The sequence below is a fragment of the Ictalurus furcatus genome, chromosome 2 (assembly GCF_023375685.1).
Source record: "Ictalurus furcatus strain D&B chromosome 2, Billie_1.0, whole genome shotgun sequence".
Classification (NCBI taxonomy): Eukaryota; Metazoa; Chordata; class Actinopteri; order Siluriformes; family Ictaluridae; genus Ictalurus; species Ictalurus furcatus.
This window is the reverse complement of record NC_071256.1, coordinates 1,428,614-1,443,613: the sequence shown is the minus strand read 5'-3', so window position 1 is coordinate 1,443,613 and position 15,000 is coordinate 1,428,614. Positions and strand designations below refer to the sequence as shown.

At 47.9% G+C, this 15,000-nt stretch overlaps 1 protein-coding gene across 13 annotated transcripts in view; it reads left to right on the top strand.

Annotated features, from left to right (window-relative positions):
* epb41l2 (erythrocyte membrane protein band 4.1 like 2) overlaps positions 1 to 15,000 on the top strand; it is a 42,226-nt gene that overhangs the window by 7,950 nt on the left and 19,276 nt on the right. For all 13 annotated transcript variants that reach the window (XM_053642101.1, XM_053642108.1, XM_053642125.1 and 10 more), the window contains exons 2-6: positions 4,277 to 4,506; positions 4,865 to 5,092; positions 5,213 to 5,350; positions 11,740 to 11,844; positions 13,092 to 13,134. In XM_053642101.1, the coding sequence (XP_053498076.1) occupies positions 4,291 to 4,506; positions 4,865 to 5,092; positions 5,213 to 5,350; positions 11,740 to 11,844; positions 13,092 to 13,134 (730 nt within the window). In that variant the 5' untranslated portion in view covers positions 4,277 to 4,290. The remainder of the gene's footprint in view (positions 1 to 4,276; positions 4,507 to 4,864; positions 5,093 to 5,212; positions 5,351 to 11,739; positions 11,845 to 13,091; positions 13,135 to 15,000) is intronic.

Genomic DNA, 15,000 nt, shown 5'->3' with positions numbered 1-15,000 from the left:
TGACCTTCCTGTGTCCTCTGAATGAAACTGTAGCAACACGTCAAATTATCGACTTTTAAATACGCATCGGTTTTATACGTAACGAAACCAGAAATCTGTCCCAGGACGGCGTGTCAGTGAAACGTTTACACGTTTAAGCACTCGGGGAACTCGAGCACTGAAAAGATCCGTCATCGTTTCTCCGTATCACAGAAAACCCCTTCTGGAACGTTCTTTCCTTTTCACGCCCTGAAGTAAGAATGGGAAAGCGGAGTGAGACGGGTACGGTTAACCCCCGACCGTGCGAGACCCCGGGGACCGGTTGCTACGCTGTGTGCACACCTGTGTAGCAATAAAGCTCGCTTTGCCTCCGTGCACTGAAGCGGGCGGGGTAAGAGGATTGAGCAGGGCACGACGGGGGCTTCAGAGCTTCGTGTTATTCATGTCTTGTATATTGAGACATGATCAAAGGGCAGAGGAGCATAACACACACACTCCGTTAATGTGCTACACACTCCGTTAATGTGCTACACACTCTCTGAATGACTAAAAACCTCAGTGATGTGTGAAAGGTCACAAAAGAAAAATACAAGCGAAAGCTTGACCTAACAAACAAAAGCTTGACCTAGTGAACGAACGCTTGATCTAGCGGGCGAAAGCTTGATCTAGCGGGCGAAAGCTTGATCTAGTGAACAAACACTTGACGTAGCGGGCAAAAGCTTGACCTAGCGAACGAAATCATGACCTAGCAAACGAAAGCTTGATCTAGCGGGCGAAAGCTTGACGTAGTGAACGAACGCTTGATGTAGCAAACGAAAGCTTGGTCTAGTGGGCGAAAGCTTGGTCTAGCGGGTGAAAGCTTGACCTAGTGAATGAACGCTTGACGTAGCGGGCGAAAGCTTGACGTAGCGGGCGAAAGCTTGACGTAGCGAATGAAAGCTTGATCTAGCGGGCGAAAGCTTGACCTCGCGAACGACCCAGCATGCTTATTAGAATATGAAGACCCGCCCGTTTGATCCACAAGTCCAGCTGCCGTCTGAGCGTTTTATCACGTTTCTGTATTTAAACTTTGCTGGATATGTAATATAATATTTACACCAGCACCCTGTCCAGGGTGTACCCCGCCTTGTGCCCCATGCTCCCTGGGATAGGCTCCGGGTTTCCCCGTGACCCTGAAGGAAGGATAAGCGGTGTAGAAGATAGAAGATGGATGGATTTACACCAGCATATTTTACACTTTTTACACCCCCCCGAGCTCCCACAAACCTCCTCATATTAAAAATATAAAAAAGAACAACAATTATAAACTTGTACAGCGGCTGAGCCAATCAGCTAATGACACGCCGCTGTCCAAGTGTAATAAACTGTGTGTGTGTGATCCTGTAATCTCGTGTGTGTAAGCCCCACGCTGCCATCAGTGCCCGAGTCAGTGTGGGAGAAAGTGGATTAGAGTCGTGTGATGTGTCTACATTTCCATATCTGATCAACAGCTACTGCCTGATTGATTGATTTGTTTGTTTGTTTATTATGAACAAACCCAGACTGACGTGACGTCACGTTCCCCCTATGTGAGTGTGTGATTTAGGAAGTAAGAACAGATGTTAAGCCGGCGTTTCAGCCGGTAACGTCCGGGTTTCCGCTCTACAAAAGTTTTTTGCTCATGGAACCTTTCAGCGCCACTCTGACCCATCATGGCCAAATATTCTAAAAGGGAAGTGTGTGTGTGTGTGTGTGTGTGTGTGTGTGTGTGTGTGTACGGTTCAGTCCAGATGAGGGGTGGAGGTCCGGTTCTGGGTGGGTGTGGTGATGTCATACTTGGACGTCATTCAGACGTCCAGCCTCCAGATGGAATCCATGTTAAACATCTGGTCCTCAGTGTACACACACACACACACCCCAGCGCTGTTGCTCTGAGTGCACTGTTTTAGAGCAGCTGTTATAGAAAATTAACACCTTCTGACCAATCAGAACGCAGGATTCGGCAGCGCTGTGGTGTAGTGGTTTTAGAGAGAAGTGGACTCTTGCACTCCGTTGACCCTGCTCTGATTTTTCCACTGCTGTTCGGTCAGGAGAAAGTGACACGCGCGCGCACACACACACACACACACAGACACACACACGTGTCTATAAAGCGTGTGTTGAATAATGTATGAGCGGAGTGTGCCGCTGTCGTGTCCTCCACATCATTCAGAGAGACGTTTAGTTCCACTCTGCTGGACATCAACGCTGTGTGTGTGTGTGTGGTTGGTTCAGAGTCTACCTTTTGTTACCTCTGCTGGTGACGGTGCTCAAACTGCAGGCGTCTCCGTAGGAACAGCGTTGCCCCGGAAACCAGAGGAGTAAACGTTAAAGAGCAGAACGGACTGGTGAGGGGGAGGGGTGGGGAGAGTGGTGCTGATTATTTGACTACACATTTGTGTATATGGATTAATAAACAAATAAATGTGCAGGGTTATATATTAGTACACAAATAGTAAATAATAAAAGTAAGAAAATAAGTAGATATGTAAATAAGTAAATAAATAAATAATACAAATGTAAATACATTGGCAAATAAGCAAGTAAACAAGTATGTAAATATAAGTAAACATAAAAAGCTGAAATAAGGCCGCGCCCCGGTGGAGGGACCCGACCGAGCCCGCCCTGCCCCGGCGGAGGGACGCGACCGAGCCCGCCCTGCCCCGGCGGAGGGACCCGCCCCCGAGTGTAGATTAATCGTATCACAGGATACAGAGAGTCTCTGAGGGTCTCAGGCTGATGTTCTGTACTCTGGATGAGCTGGAAACAGTGATGTCTGATAACTGTCTGTTCTTTGACCTTTGACCCCATGATTCACCCTGAAACAGAGCCGGTGATGTTCCAGATCCACAGCGGTCCACATCCCTTTGTCTCCGCTCCGGACGAGAATCTCTCTCTCTCTCTTGTCCCTCTGGTGTTTTAGGAACAGCTGCTACAGGAATCTTAATCAGATCTCACACTAATGCGGTTACAATCTAATCTAATCTACGAGTCATTTCTGTGCACTGCTGGAAGTTCTGCTCATCCCCAAGCTCAGTGCAGGTCCCTGTCTATTTCTGAACCTCCAGACCAGACGTTTCTCCCTGCTTTATTACACGACAAACTACAAATCATACGACACTGATTACAGAGAGAGAGATGGGGGGGGGGAGAGAGAGAGAGAGAGAGAGAGAGAGAGAGAGAGAGAGAGATGGGGGGGATATGAGAGAGAGAGAGATGGCGGGGGGGGGGAGAGAGAGAGAGAGAGAGAGAGATGGGGGGAGATGAGCGAGAGAGAGAGATGGGGGGAGGAAATGTACAAAATGTTTAATTTTACAATTATAAAGGATATAAAAACTGAAATGAGTGTGTGAGTGGCACCCATGTTTTAGTGTTCAGTGTGACGTGTACAGGCAAGCTATACACACACACACACACACACACACACACACACACACACGTGTACTGGCAGTCTGTAATTATCTATGGAGAGACCAGATGCACACACCACATTAATCATAGCATCCACTTCAACACACACACACACACACACACACACACACACTTGCGCACACACACACAAGAGCTCTTAATGAGTAGTTTTAACACACGCACTCAACGGCCTTACTTTACACTATTCCTTCACTTACTTACACCTGTCTGTCCGTCCGTCTGTCTGTCTGTCCGTCTCTCTGTCTGTCTGTCTCTCTCATGCTGTCTGCTTGTTCCTGTGTCTCTCTCTCGCGTGTCCGTGTGTAGATAATTAACTTTTGTTACATACAGAATTCAAAATTCATTAACACCGTTTACACAAATCACTCTTTTAAATTAAACACCTCATATTATATTTCAGACACGTAATCAGGTGTAGCGTCGCGAAATCAGAAAAAACTCCCTCTCTCACACACACACACACAGCTGTGTTTGTACAGCAACAACAGAACATTCACATTAATCACGCAAAGCACAAAGTAGCCGAGAATATAGACTGTGTGTGTGTGTGTGTGTAGCAGGTGGGTCTGTACCCTGAATACACGTCTGTAACAGAAGGATGAACTCGGCCTTGATGTGGTTTCAATGTTGAGCAGTTATCTTTTTGTTCTGATTATTTGCGCTCGTGAACAGTCAGCTCAGTGTGTGTGTGTGTGTGTGTGTGTGTGTGTGTGTGTGTGTGTGTGTAAAGTGACATCATTACAGTGATTGAGATTACTGCCCACAGTGACTGGACTAAGAGTTATATTTAGTTATTATAGTAAAGCATGTTCTGATGAAAGACCGTCTCACGCTCTCGCTCCTTCAGTCTGATTGGCTGCGATGGCGACAGAGGCGGGGTCAGAGGCGGAGGTGAAGAAGGAGCCGGAGAAGCAGCAGTCGGAGGAGCAGCAGGAGGTCGAACCCCTCAGCGAGAGCGTGCAGAACACCGACACGGATCCTCAACCTGCCCCTGAGAACCCTCAGAACCCTGAGGACCCTCAGAACCCTGAGAACCTTCAGAACCCTGAGAACCCTCAGAACCCTGAGAACACAGAGGTATAGTGACGCAGCAGACGATGTTCTGTTGGCCAAAATCAGTCACACGGTGACCTACACCATCATACTGTTTGTTCACGAAATCTCGCTAGGTTACGTTGACGTAGTTCATTCCTCCTCGGAGGAGCTGATATTTCGGCATTGGTAATCATTAAATAACTTAAACGCACTCGCGTTATTCGTAGAACGTTACGATAGAGCTAACGAGCACTTCAAACAGAGCTGAGAATAGCTAGCTAACGTTTAGCTGACGTTTAAAAAAAGCGTACGATGTACGTACGTGTCCTCACAGATCAGACTCGACAGCTCACACACACACACACGCGACGCTAACGTTGATCTTCGTCACGTGTTGCAGAAAGTGGAGGCGGATCCTGCCACGCCCACAAGCCCCTCCCCTTCCAGCGGGCAGAAGAAGGACAAGGGCATCTCTCGTTTCCTGCCTCCATGGCTCAAACGCCAGAAATCCCTTGTGGAGTCTAAAGACACGCCCACTCAGACACAGGAAGAGGAGGAGCCGAAGGGAGAGGTCGAATCGCCCGAGAGGAGGGAGGAGCAGAACTCGGTGTGCAGCTCGGAGACACAGGTGAGGGGTCATGACCTTTAACCTCACACCGCAGTCCTGAACTGAGGAACTGAGAGGAACTTCCTACTTTTCCTTTTCGTTCTGAATCTGACGTGTGTGTGTGTGTGTGTGTGTGTGCAGCCAGTGAAAGAGGAGGGGGAGGCGGAGCCTGAGGAGGTGATCGCTGTCGTGTCTCCTGTCAAACCTGGAAAGAAGATGAAGATGGTGGTGTGTCACGTGACTCTGCTGGACGGGAGCCAGTTCCAGTGTGATGTGGAGGTGAGAGAGAGAGAGAGAGAGAGAGAGATCTGAAGGAACCACATGCAGCTACATGCCTTTCTCACATCAGCCGCCTTCATGATAAAGACTCCCGCGGAATGATTCCGCAAGCTAACGCTAACGATCGCTAGTTAGCGAATACCGGCTCGTACACCGCTCGTCGCGTTTAAAAGTAAAGAGGTGCTACGTGTGACGTCGCTCGCTGAACTCGCGCGCAGAGACCTCGCCGACTTTCTGAGTCGAGGGGTCACTTCCGTTCCTTTTTCTTAGTCCGAGACTAGTTGTTAGCCATGTTAGCCACGACCTAGTTAGCTGTTTTCATAAATTTTCCGTGAAGGTGTCAGAATGTTAGCTAGCAGCTCCAGAGCACAGAGCTACGTTCGTGCTATAAAGGAGTGTTTACAGCTCCGTGTGTGTGTGTGTGTGTGTGTGTGTGTGTGTGTGTGTGTGTGTGTGTGTGTGTGTGAGCGCTTTTTCTTACTTCTTCCTTGTTTACCATCTAGACCTTTTGTCTGATTCATTGTCCTGTGTGTGTGTGTGTGTGTGTGTGTGTGTGTGTGTGTGTAAGATGAGGAAGTTTAATCCTGTTGAATAGATGACTGACCCCCCCCCCCCCCCCCCAAACTTCTGCATTTACACTTTGTGCAAGTTAGCAAACAAATAAGTTCCTTGTTAGAGGGCGTGGCCATGCTCGATCATTAACAGGTCACATGACGTAACATGTGCCCGTGCTGGCAACTCGATAAGTTGCGTTAAACCCCCGGACGTGTCACTAATCCCGTCTGAATTGGGCTGTAGACCGTTTCCATGTTAAAACGTCGCTAATAAAAGCAAAAATAAAATTATGCGAGCTGCTTCAAAAGAATTCCTGGGCTTCCGAAAAGGTTCCTGAGCGTTTTTCTGAACTAAAACGGTTCCCGAATCAGTTCTCGGGCTATTTGAAAACAGGTTGAGTTCCTGAAAAGGTTCCTGAGTGAAACAGTTTTTGGGTTCCTGGGTTCCCAAAAACAGTTTGTGGGCTTCTGAAAAAGTTCCTGGCCATCCAAAACATTTCCCAAATTCCTTAAAAGATTCCCTGAAAAGAAGTTCCTGGGTTCTTGAAAAGGTTCCGAAGGGCTTGCAAAAATTTCCTGAACTAAAAATTTTTTTAATTGAGAGTTCCCAGGTTCCTGAAAATGTTCTTTGCTTCACCCAAAGATTCCTGTAAACAGTTCCTTAAATAATCTGCATAAAATCCACGCGAAAGCGTCTGTAACGAGAACCGTTGCCAAGCAACCACAACATTCAGTCGATGCGACTGTGCTTAGGTTCCCACCAGCTAGCACATTGCTAATGGGGGAATAAAAACGATTTATACGCTGTGCACGAAGAGAACGTGATGCTGAGCGCTGTCTGTGGGTTAAATAACGGATGGGGTGAGTACACACGTTCACACACCCTGCTCAATGTAAATATAATAAACCACACACACACACACACACTGCTGCAGCGAACATGCTAACGTTTAAATCCGTTACCATAGAAACAGGTTTGAGTTTGACTCCATGCCAGGCAGCTTAGTGGAAAAACTAATGACCAAATTTATGCCAAAGGAAGTTGTAAAAGGCATGATGGTTCTCTCCGAGAGTGTGTGTGTGTGTGTGTGTGTGTGTGTGTGTGTGTGTGAGAAAAGTCTTGTCCAAACATCACTTAATCCAGGATACGGCACTTTGCAGCGTTTCTGTTAGTCAGTGATATCACGTGGTGTATCTTGGACATGTCAGAGTAATGATTATCTCCGAGGCTGAGGACAGGGCATCGGTCACTGTGCTGTGTGTGTGTGTGTGTGTGTGTGTGTGTGTGTGTGTGTGTGTGTGTGTGTGTTTGCATGCTGTTGCAAGTTCAGCAGTAGTAATGCTATAATGGGATTAGTCAGGGTGCTGAGTTAGAGATTCAGTGATCAGCTGACCAGGAGGGGTGGGTGTGGGTGTGTGCGTGCGCGCTAAACCCCTGTCATTAAACAGGACAATCCCCTCTGCTGGTTGAGGATGGTTTGTCTTCAGACTGGTGGGCGTGTCTTTGATTAGGCAAGTGGTCAGATTATTGAGTGGGGCTGATGGGCGTGCCAGATGGCTAGGGGTTTTAGGTGTGAAGGATAGGCGTGCCTTCAGGTGCGATGGATTGGCATGTCTTTGAGTAGGATGGATTAACGTGGATTTGTGTGGGATGGGTGCGCTTGGCATCAGTTCTCCTGGGAAGGATGGACGAGACTTCAGGTGAGACAGAAGGGCATGTCCACGTGTAGGTCGCATGGGTGTGTTTTTGGATGGGATGGATGGTTAGGTGGCTTTAGGTGGACAAATGGGCGTGTCTTGTGGGGAAATCGATGGTTTGGCCGCTTTAGGTGGGACAGATGGGCGTGTCTTGAGGGGAGATTGATGGTTAGGTGGCTTCAGGTGGACAAATTGGCGTGTCTTGAGGGGAGACATGGTTAGGTGGCTTCAGGTGTACAAATGGGCGTGTCTTGAGGGGAGACATGGTTAGGTAGCTTCAGGTGGACAAATGGGCGTGTCTTGAGGAGAGACTGGTTAGGTGGCTTCAGGTGGACAAATGGGTTGGATAGAAGGTTGTGACTTCTCGTGGGAAGGATGGGCGTGGCTTCAGGTGGGCAGGTGGGTTGGATGGAAGGTTGTGACTTCTCGTGGGAAGGATGGGCGTGGCTTTATGTGGCTTCAGGTGGCTTCAGATGTGAAGGATGATTGTAGGGAACTGGTTAGCAGTCTGTTTTACCTCTATGATATCGAGGCCACACCCACGTTCCCATCGCTGAACTTAGACATGCCTTTTGTTGTCTGTGATGTGCAGACAGACCCTATTGTTCCTGTGTGCTGGGTCAGGGTGGTGTGTGTGTGTGTGTGTGTGTGTGTGTCATGGTTAGAGCTGAGTGTGCGGTTTGCTACTGTGGCCTCAGTGCTGTTTTAACAAAACTCTTTTTGTCCGGCTGCTTGTTCACTAAAGCGCTGATGCTTCACTAAAAGCTTTTGTTCCAGCCGATCCACCCGGAACACACACGCACACACACACACACACACACACCATATTCTAGTCACTGATTAAGCCTCATTTAGATCAATAACAAAGCTCTGAACACCTCATGCAACAACAGGAGAGCTCATATAACCTGTGTGTGTGTGTGTGTGTGTGTGTGTGTGTGGTGTATAGTTACCCTGTCATTGTTTCACACTACTGTGCAAAAGCGCACCTAACTTCAAGCTGAACAGGTGTGTTTGTGTGTGTTGTGATGTTTATTTTATGTTGTGTTGTGATTTTGTCGATCACACCCCCCCCCCCCCCCCCAAACTGAGACACGATCATTTCCAGACACTCAACAATCTGCATGACCCGGAACATGCGCTGGGGTGCCAGTGTCCTTGAGTGGATTTGATCTGGTGCCACTGAGGACCTGTGATGAGGATGCAGAACCTCGGACAGATGCGACTGGTGGACTTCAGGATCTGATTGGTCCTCTTTCAGTGGATACGATCAGTCCCTCTTGAGTCGACACCATCGGTTTATTTTATGGGGCTCAGTTTCAGTGGTGGTCTGGGTGCGATCGATCATTTTGGACCCCCTTGTGTGGATAAGACTGTCCCTCTTACAGTGCCGATGGTCCTCTCTTGTGATTGGTCTGCTTTTACTGGACACAATTGACTACTTCGCTCCTTATGAGTGGACACGATTGGACCCTTTTGGTCATTTTGGTCCCTTTGAGTGGGCGTTAATTGGGCAGTTGCTGTTTGATCCTTCTTTCTTAATCTCTCTTACACCCCCCCCCCATTTCATAAATCTATCTAGTAACTCTGGGCTAATCGCGGTCCCGTCCCAGCAGGCTGTGTGTGTGTGATCTCACTCTTCACTGAGTTAAGCTGGAAAACCCCAACAATCCTCTCTGTGGGCCTCAGGCTCCGTCTTTAAGACTTTAACACGGTGTTTATTGCTCAGACTGCCTTTCTGTCTCTTTTTTTTTTTTGCCCCCTCCCCGGGTTCTCTCCAGCTCTCTCTCTCCCTCTAGCAGTATTCACCCCTGAAGACTGGTTTAAACACAGTGTGCCTGAACAGCATCAGGGCGTCCCTGCAGAATGCCTGCGTGTATTATTCAGGCTCATTGCTGAGCTCTGACATCTTTAGGTCCTCCACCCCTAACTGCAGCTGTGTGTGTGTGTGTGTGTGTGTGTGTGTGTGTGTGTGTGTGTGTGTGTGAGGCCATGAAAAGGGGCGTCTGAGAGATAACACGGCTCTTTGTGCGTACATGCACACCAGCAGGGTTTAACCACAGGTCATTACATCCTCCACTCGCATACGGAGACGTGACTACACACTCTCTCGTTAAATCTGCCCTTGATAACTAGTTCAGGGTCGTAATGATCCGTCCGTTCACATTAAACTCTACAGTCCTCATGTGACCTGTGTGTGTGTGTGTGTGTGTATGCGCACGCATGCTTACAGCAGACCCAGCAGTCCAGTCTCATCAGTCAGGGTACGTTATCTTAACTGTATGAGGTTTTGGTCATGAGATATTAAAATATATGCGATACCAAACATTAAAAGAAGGTTTAAACCTTGAGCGGTCATCTGAGCTCAGCTTTTACTTTCGTGTTAGTTTGCTGGGATCGTTTTCGCCTGCTAGTTCAGCTTAGCGATGGTTCACTGTGCTAGGTTTTGTTACACGTAACGTTTTATCTTTGTGAGTGTTTAGCTCCGCCCACTTTACAGCGAGAAGGGAAGGTAAAGCGTGTTCGAAGCCTGTGTTTTTTTTCCCTAATGCACTTGTGCCTGGTCAGTACTGCACCGGTCTTCCTAGAATCCATTAGCGTGTGTGTGTGTGTGTGTGTGTTTACCCATCCTTAATGGCCCTTGCCTGGTCTCGATTCTCCTCTCTGGTACAGTTTACAGATCCTAATCCTATAAATTTCCTGTAACAGCACATTGGCACCGAAATTAATTTATTAAAAGAACAATACGTTGTTTTATCTGTTTCTGGTTACACCCCCTCGAAAGAGCTGTTACTACGGAAACGATAACGCATCAGAGAGCGAGCGTGTTCGATGAAATTCGAGTGACCCGAGCGGACCCGTCTCGTCCGGAGCGAACGAGTTGTTGTGGTGCTGGGACGGCGCCGATACGGCGAACACTGCCCCATTGTCCGAGCAGCAGCCGGTCCGACAGACGCCGACATCTGGAACCCGTCCGCCGTCTGCCCCAAACCTCCGGTGTCGTGTCCATCTCGTCTCTCGCCCCGTCGTGTCCGTCTCGTCTCAGAAATGTCACGGCCGTGTGGCGTGGGCCGGTCCAGACTCGTTCCTTCTCCTCCCGCTTCGCATTCCTTAACGCAGTCCGATCAAAGGCAAAGAGGCGAGATAATCGCGTCTGTGTGTCTGGTGTTTTGGGCGACATTTGGCCATCTCATTCCTCAGAAGTCACACACACACACACACACACACACAAAGCTGGCTGTCATTCCTACTGTAGTTTTCACTGTAAACCTACACGCTCTCCGAACACCAGCTCGCTATCAGAAGTCTCGCACGTTCGTTCTGATCTCTTTGCTCGGATGTCTCATTATCAGCTAGCAGAATTATTTTTATTTAATTGATTTCAAACCTTTTTTTTTTTTCCCCCCCCTATTTAATGAGTTAGTTCCTGTTTTTACTTCTAAACAATCGTTCCCCCCCCCCCCCCCCGGTGAAGTTAATCATTCCGAGAAACCACAAAAAAAGACACTGGAGACTCCTTCCGCAAATCTTAAGTAAACGTCTCTTTGCAGGAAGCCTAGCTTGTCAGTTGAGAACGATTCGGTGGCAGGGTTGCCGTAGCAACTAGGATCTTATGTGTTCTTTTTAATAATTAAAAAAATAATAATCTTTAGAGTAGCGACTGTAGTAGCTAGCCGATCACGCAGGTTATGAAAAGAGCTGGCACTGGAGACTCCTTCCGTAGATAGACGTCTCCTTACACCCCCCTCCCCCCGTTTGTTTATTATTTCTGGAGCGTCTGCTGTACAAGTACGTGCGAATACGAGCTGTTGCTATAGAAACCATAGTGTATTAGAACGCGCTGTAGAGATGTGCGGTTCTTAGCTAGCTAGCTTAATCTCACGATCATAATACCTCGCTCGTGTTCGCAACGGATCGAACAATCTTGGTATGATTTTAATTGTGCGTAAGTGTTAATATGAAGCTTATTAAAGGTAGGAAGGGGAAAAGTTTCCCTGCTCAGGTGACGTGAAGACGTCCGATTGGCTAACAGGAGCAAGGCGTCATTTGCATATAGTTGAGCAGATTTTGCTGATGTTTCAGTGTTTTGCATAGGTGTAGACTTTAACGTGTGTGTGTGTGTGTGTTGCTCTGCAGAAGCGAGCCAAGGGTCAGTTCCTGTTTCAGAAAGTGTGTGAGCACCTGAACCTCCTGGAGAAGGACTACTTCGGCCTGAGCTTCAAAGACAACGCAGACCAGAGGGTGAGTGTTTTTGGGAGAAAATGGAGGTCCGTGTGAAGCTGGTGCAGATCTCTGCTGGGGCTGAGAGAAGACTTTTCTACAATACACAAATTCCATCCAGCCCATCCCTCCATCCGTCCCTCCTTATCCCTCCCTCCCCCAACCCATCCCTCCTTACTTCCCTCCCTTTCTATAAATCCCTCCATCCCTCCTTACATCCATCCCTCCATCCATCCCTCCATCCATCCCTCCTTATATCCCTCTCTCTATCCATCCCTCCTTACATCCCTCCCTCTCTATCCATCCCTCCTTACATCCCTCCCTCTCTATCCATCCCTCCTTACATCCCTCCCTCTCTATCCATCCCTCCTTACTTCCCTCCCTCCATCCATCCCTCCCCCAACCCATCCCTCCCTCTCTATCCATCCCTCCTTACATCCCTCCCTCTCTATCCATCCCTCCTTACTTCCATCCCTCCATCCATCCCTCCCCCAACCCATCCCTCCTTACATCCCTCCCTTTCTATAAATCCCTCCATCCCTCCATCCGTCCCTCCTTATCCCTCCCTCCCCCAACCCATCCCTCCTTACTTCCCTCCCTTTCTATAAATCCCTCCATCCCTCCTTACATCCATCCCTCCATCCATCCCTCCTTATATCCCTCTCTCTCTATCCATCCCTCCCTCTCTATCCATCCCTCCTTACATCCCTCCCTCTCTATCCATCCCTCCTTACTTCCATCCCTCCATCCATCCCTCCCCCAACCCATCCCTCCTTACATCCCTCCCTTTCTATAAATCCCTCCATCCCTCCTTACATCCATCCCTCCCTTTCCATCCATCCATCCTTACATCCCTCCCTCTCTATCCATCCCTCCCTCTCTATCCATCCTTCCTTACATCCCTCCCTTTCTATAAATCCCTCCATCCATCCCTCCTTACATCCCTCCCTCTCCATCCATCCATCCCTCCATCCATCCCTCCTTACATCCCTCCCTTTCTATAAATCCCTCCATCCATCCCTCCTTACATCCCTCCCTCTCCATCCATCCATCCCTCCTTACATCCCTCCCCAACCCATCCCTCCATCCATCCCTCCCTCCCACCTTCCATCCCCCCTTCATCCATCCCTCACACACGACACAAACACACAGCGAGGAGAGCGACGTTTTAACCTCACGCTAGTCATTACTGGGTTTTTTTCCTTCTCAGTTTACATCCTGTAATTCTCACTGTGTGTGTGTTTGTGTGTGTGTGTGTGCGTTTGTAGTGCTGGCTCGATCCTACAAAGGAGATCAAACGTCAGATCCGCAGTAAGTAACTTTATTTCGTTTATTTCTCACACACACACTTCAGACGTGCCGTATCTCGTTATCGTAACCAGATTTATTCATCAGGATGTTGGCGTGAGATTTCCTGTGTACAGATTTAGATTTTAGCAGCTTGCACTGCGTGAAAAGCATGTTATTTATGATTTTGTTGAGTATTTGATGTATTTTTTCGGGAGGTGGACGGTTCGTTACGGAGCTGCGGTGGTTCAGAACACCTTCACCGTGTTCATATAAATATAAAGAAAATAATGAAACAAATACAAGTCACATTTAAAAAGAGACGTCACGGTCCAGCCTGGTGGAGGTGGTGTGGTGGTGTGGGGAATGTTTTCTCAGCGCACTTTGTTGTTGACCATGTACTTCCCATCATGACCGCAATTTACCATCTTCTAATGGCTACTTCCAGCATGATAATGCACCGTGAACATGACAATGAGTTCCTCAGAGTTCCTCAGGGTTCCTCAGGGTTCCTCAGTCACAGGACCAGACTCTCAAAGGAATGTTTCCAACATCGTCTGGAATCCAGGAGATGAAGAATTGAGGCTGTTTTGAGAGCAAAGGGGGAGGCTCTGGGCAACATTAGTGTAGTGATCCTGATAAAGTGCTCTGTGACTGTATAATAAAATATATTAGCATGTAGTAATAATAATAATAATCATTTGTAGAATATTACTTTAGTTATTTCCTGTAAGGAGAAAATGATTGGAGTCATCAATATGGAATAAAGTTAATTTAATAAAAAAAAAAAAAAGATTCATTCATCTGAGCAACGTTGAGTTCCATCAAGAATATGGAGCTCTCTCTCTATCTCTCTCACACACACACATACACACATACACTCACACACACACAATTTGTTTAAAAAAAAACCTCTGTGATGAGTCAGGATGACCTAGATCATCCAAACGGGGTCATTCTCTCTCACTTTCTTTTTCTCTCTCTCTCTCTCTTCCACACTGTCTCTCTCTCTCTCTCTCTCGCACTTTCTCTCTCTCTCTTCCACACTTTCTCTCTCTCTCTCTCTTGCACTTTCTCTCTCTCTCTTCCACACTGTGTCTCTCTCTCTCTCGCACTTTCTCTCTCTCTCTTCCACACTTTCTCTCTCTCTCTCTTGCACTTTCTCTCTCTCTCTCTTTCACACTGTCTCTCTCTCTCGCACTTTCTCTCTCTCTCTTTCACACTGTCTCTCTCGCACTTTCTCTCTCTCTCTCTCTCTCTCTCTTTCACACTGTCTCTCTCTCTCACACTTTCTCTCTCTCTCTCTCTTTCACACTGTCTCTCTCTCTCACACTTTCTCTCTCTCTCTCTCTTTCACACTGTCTCTCTCTCTCGCACTTTCTCTCTCTCTCTCTCTTTCACACTGTCTCTCTCTCTCGCACTTTCTCTCTCTCTCTCTCTTTCACACTGTCTCTCTCTTGCACTTTCTCTCTCTCTCTCTTTCACACTGTCTCTCTCTTGCACTTTCTCTCTCTCTCTCTTTCACACTGTCTTTCTCGCACTTTCTCTCACTTTCTCTCTCTGTCTCTCTCTCACACTGTCTCTCACTCTTTCTGTCTGTCCCTCTCTTTCTCAGTCTCTCTGATGGGTTTTATTTTAGAGCGCTGTAATTAGAGCAGCACACACACACACTCACACACACACACACACACACACACACACACACACACAGTGTAACGTGTTATGAAGCGCCACACACACTCTACTGAGTGAAAGAACACATTCAGTCCACGTTCGTCCTTCTGCCCGTCTTTTCCTCCTCCGTACCGTGAGAACCGAGTGCCTCGGCCAGACAGGAAGTGAGTTCCACGTTAAATAGGCCACGCCCCTTCTGAGCTCGTTAGCAGGCAT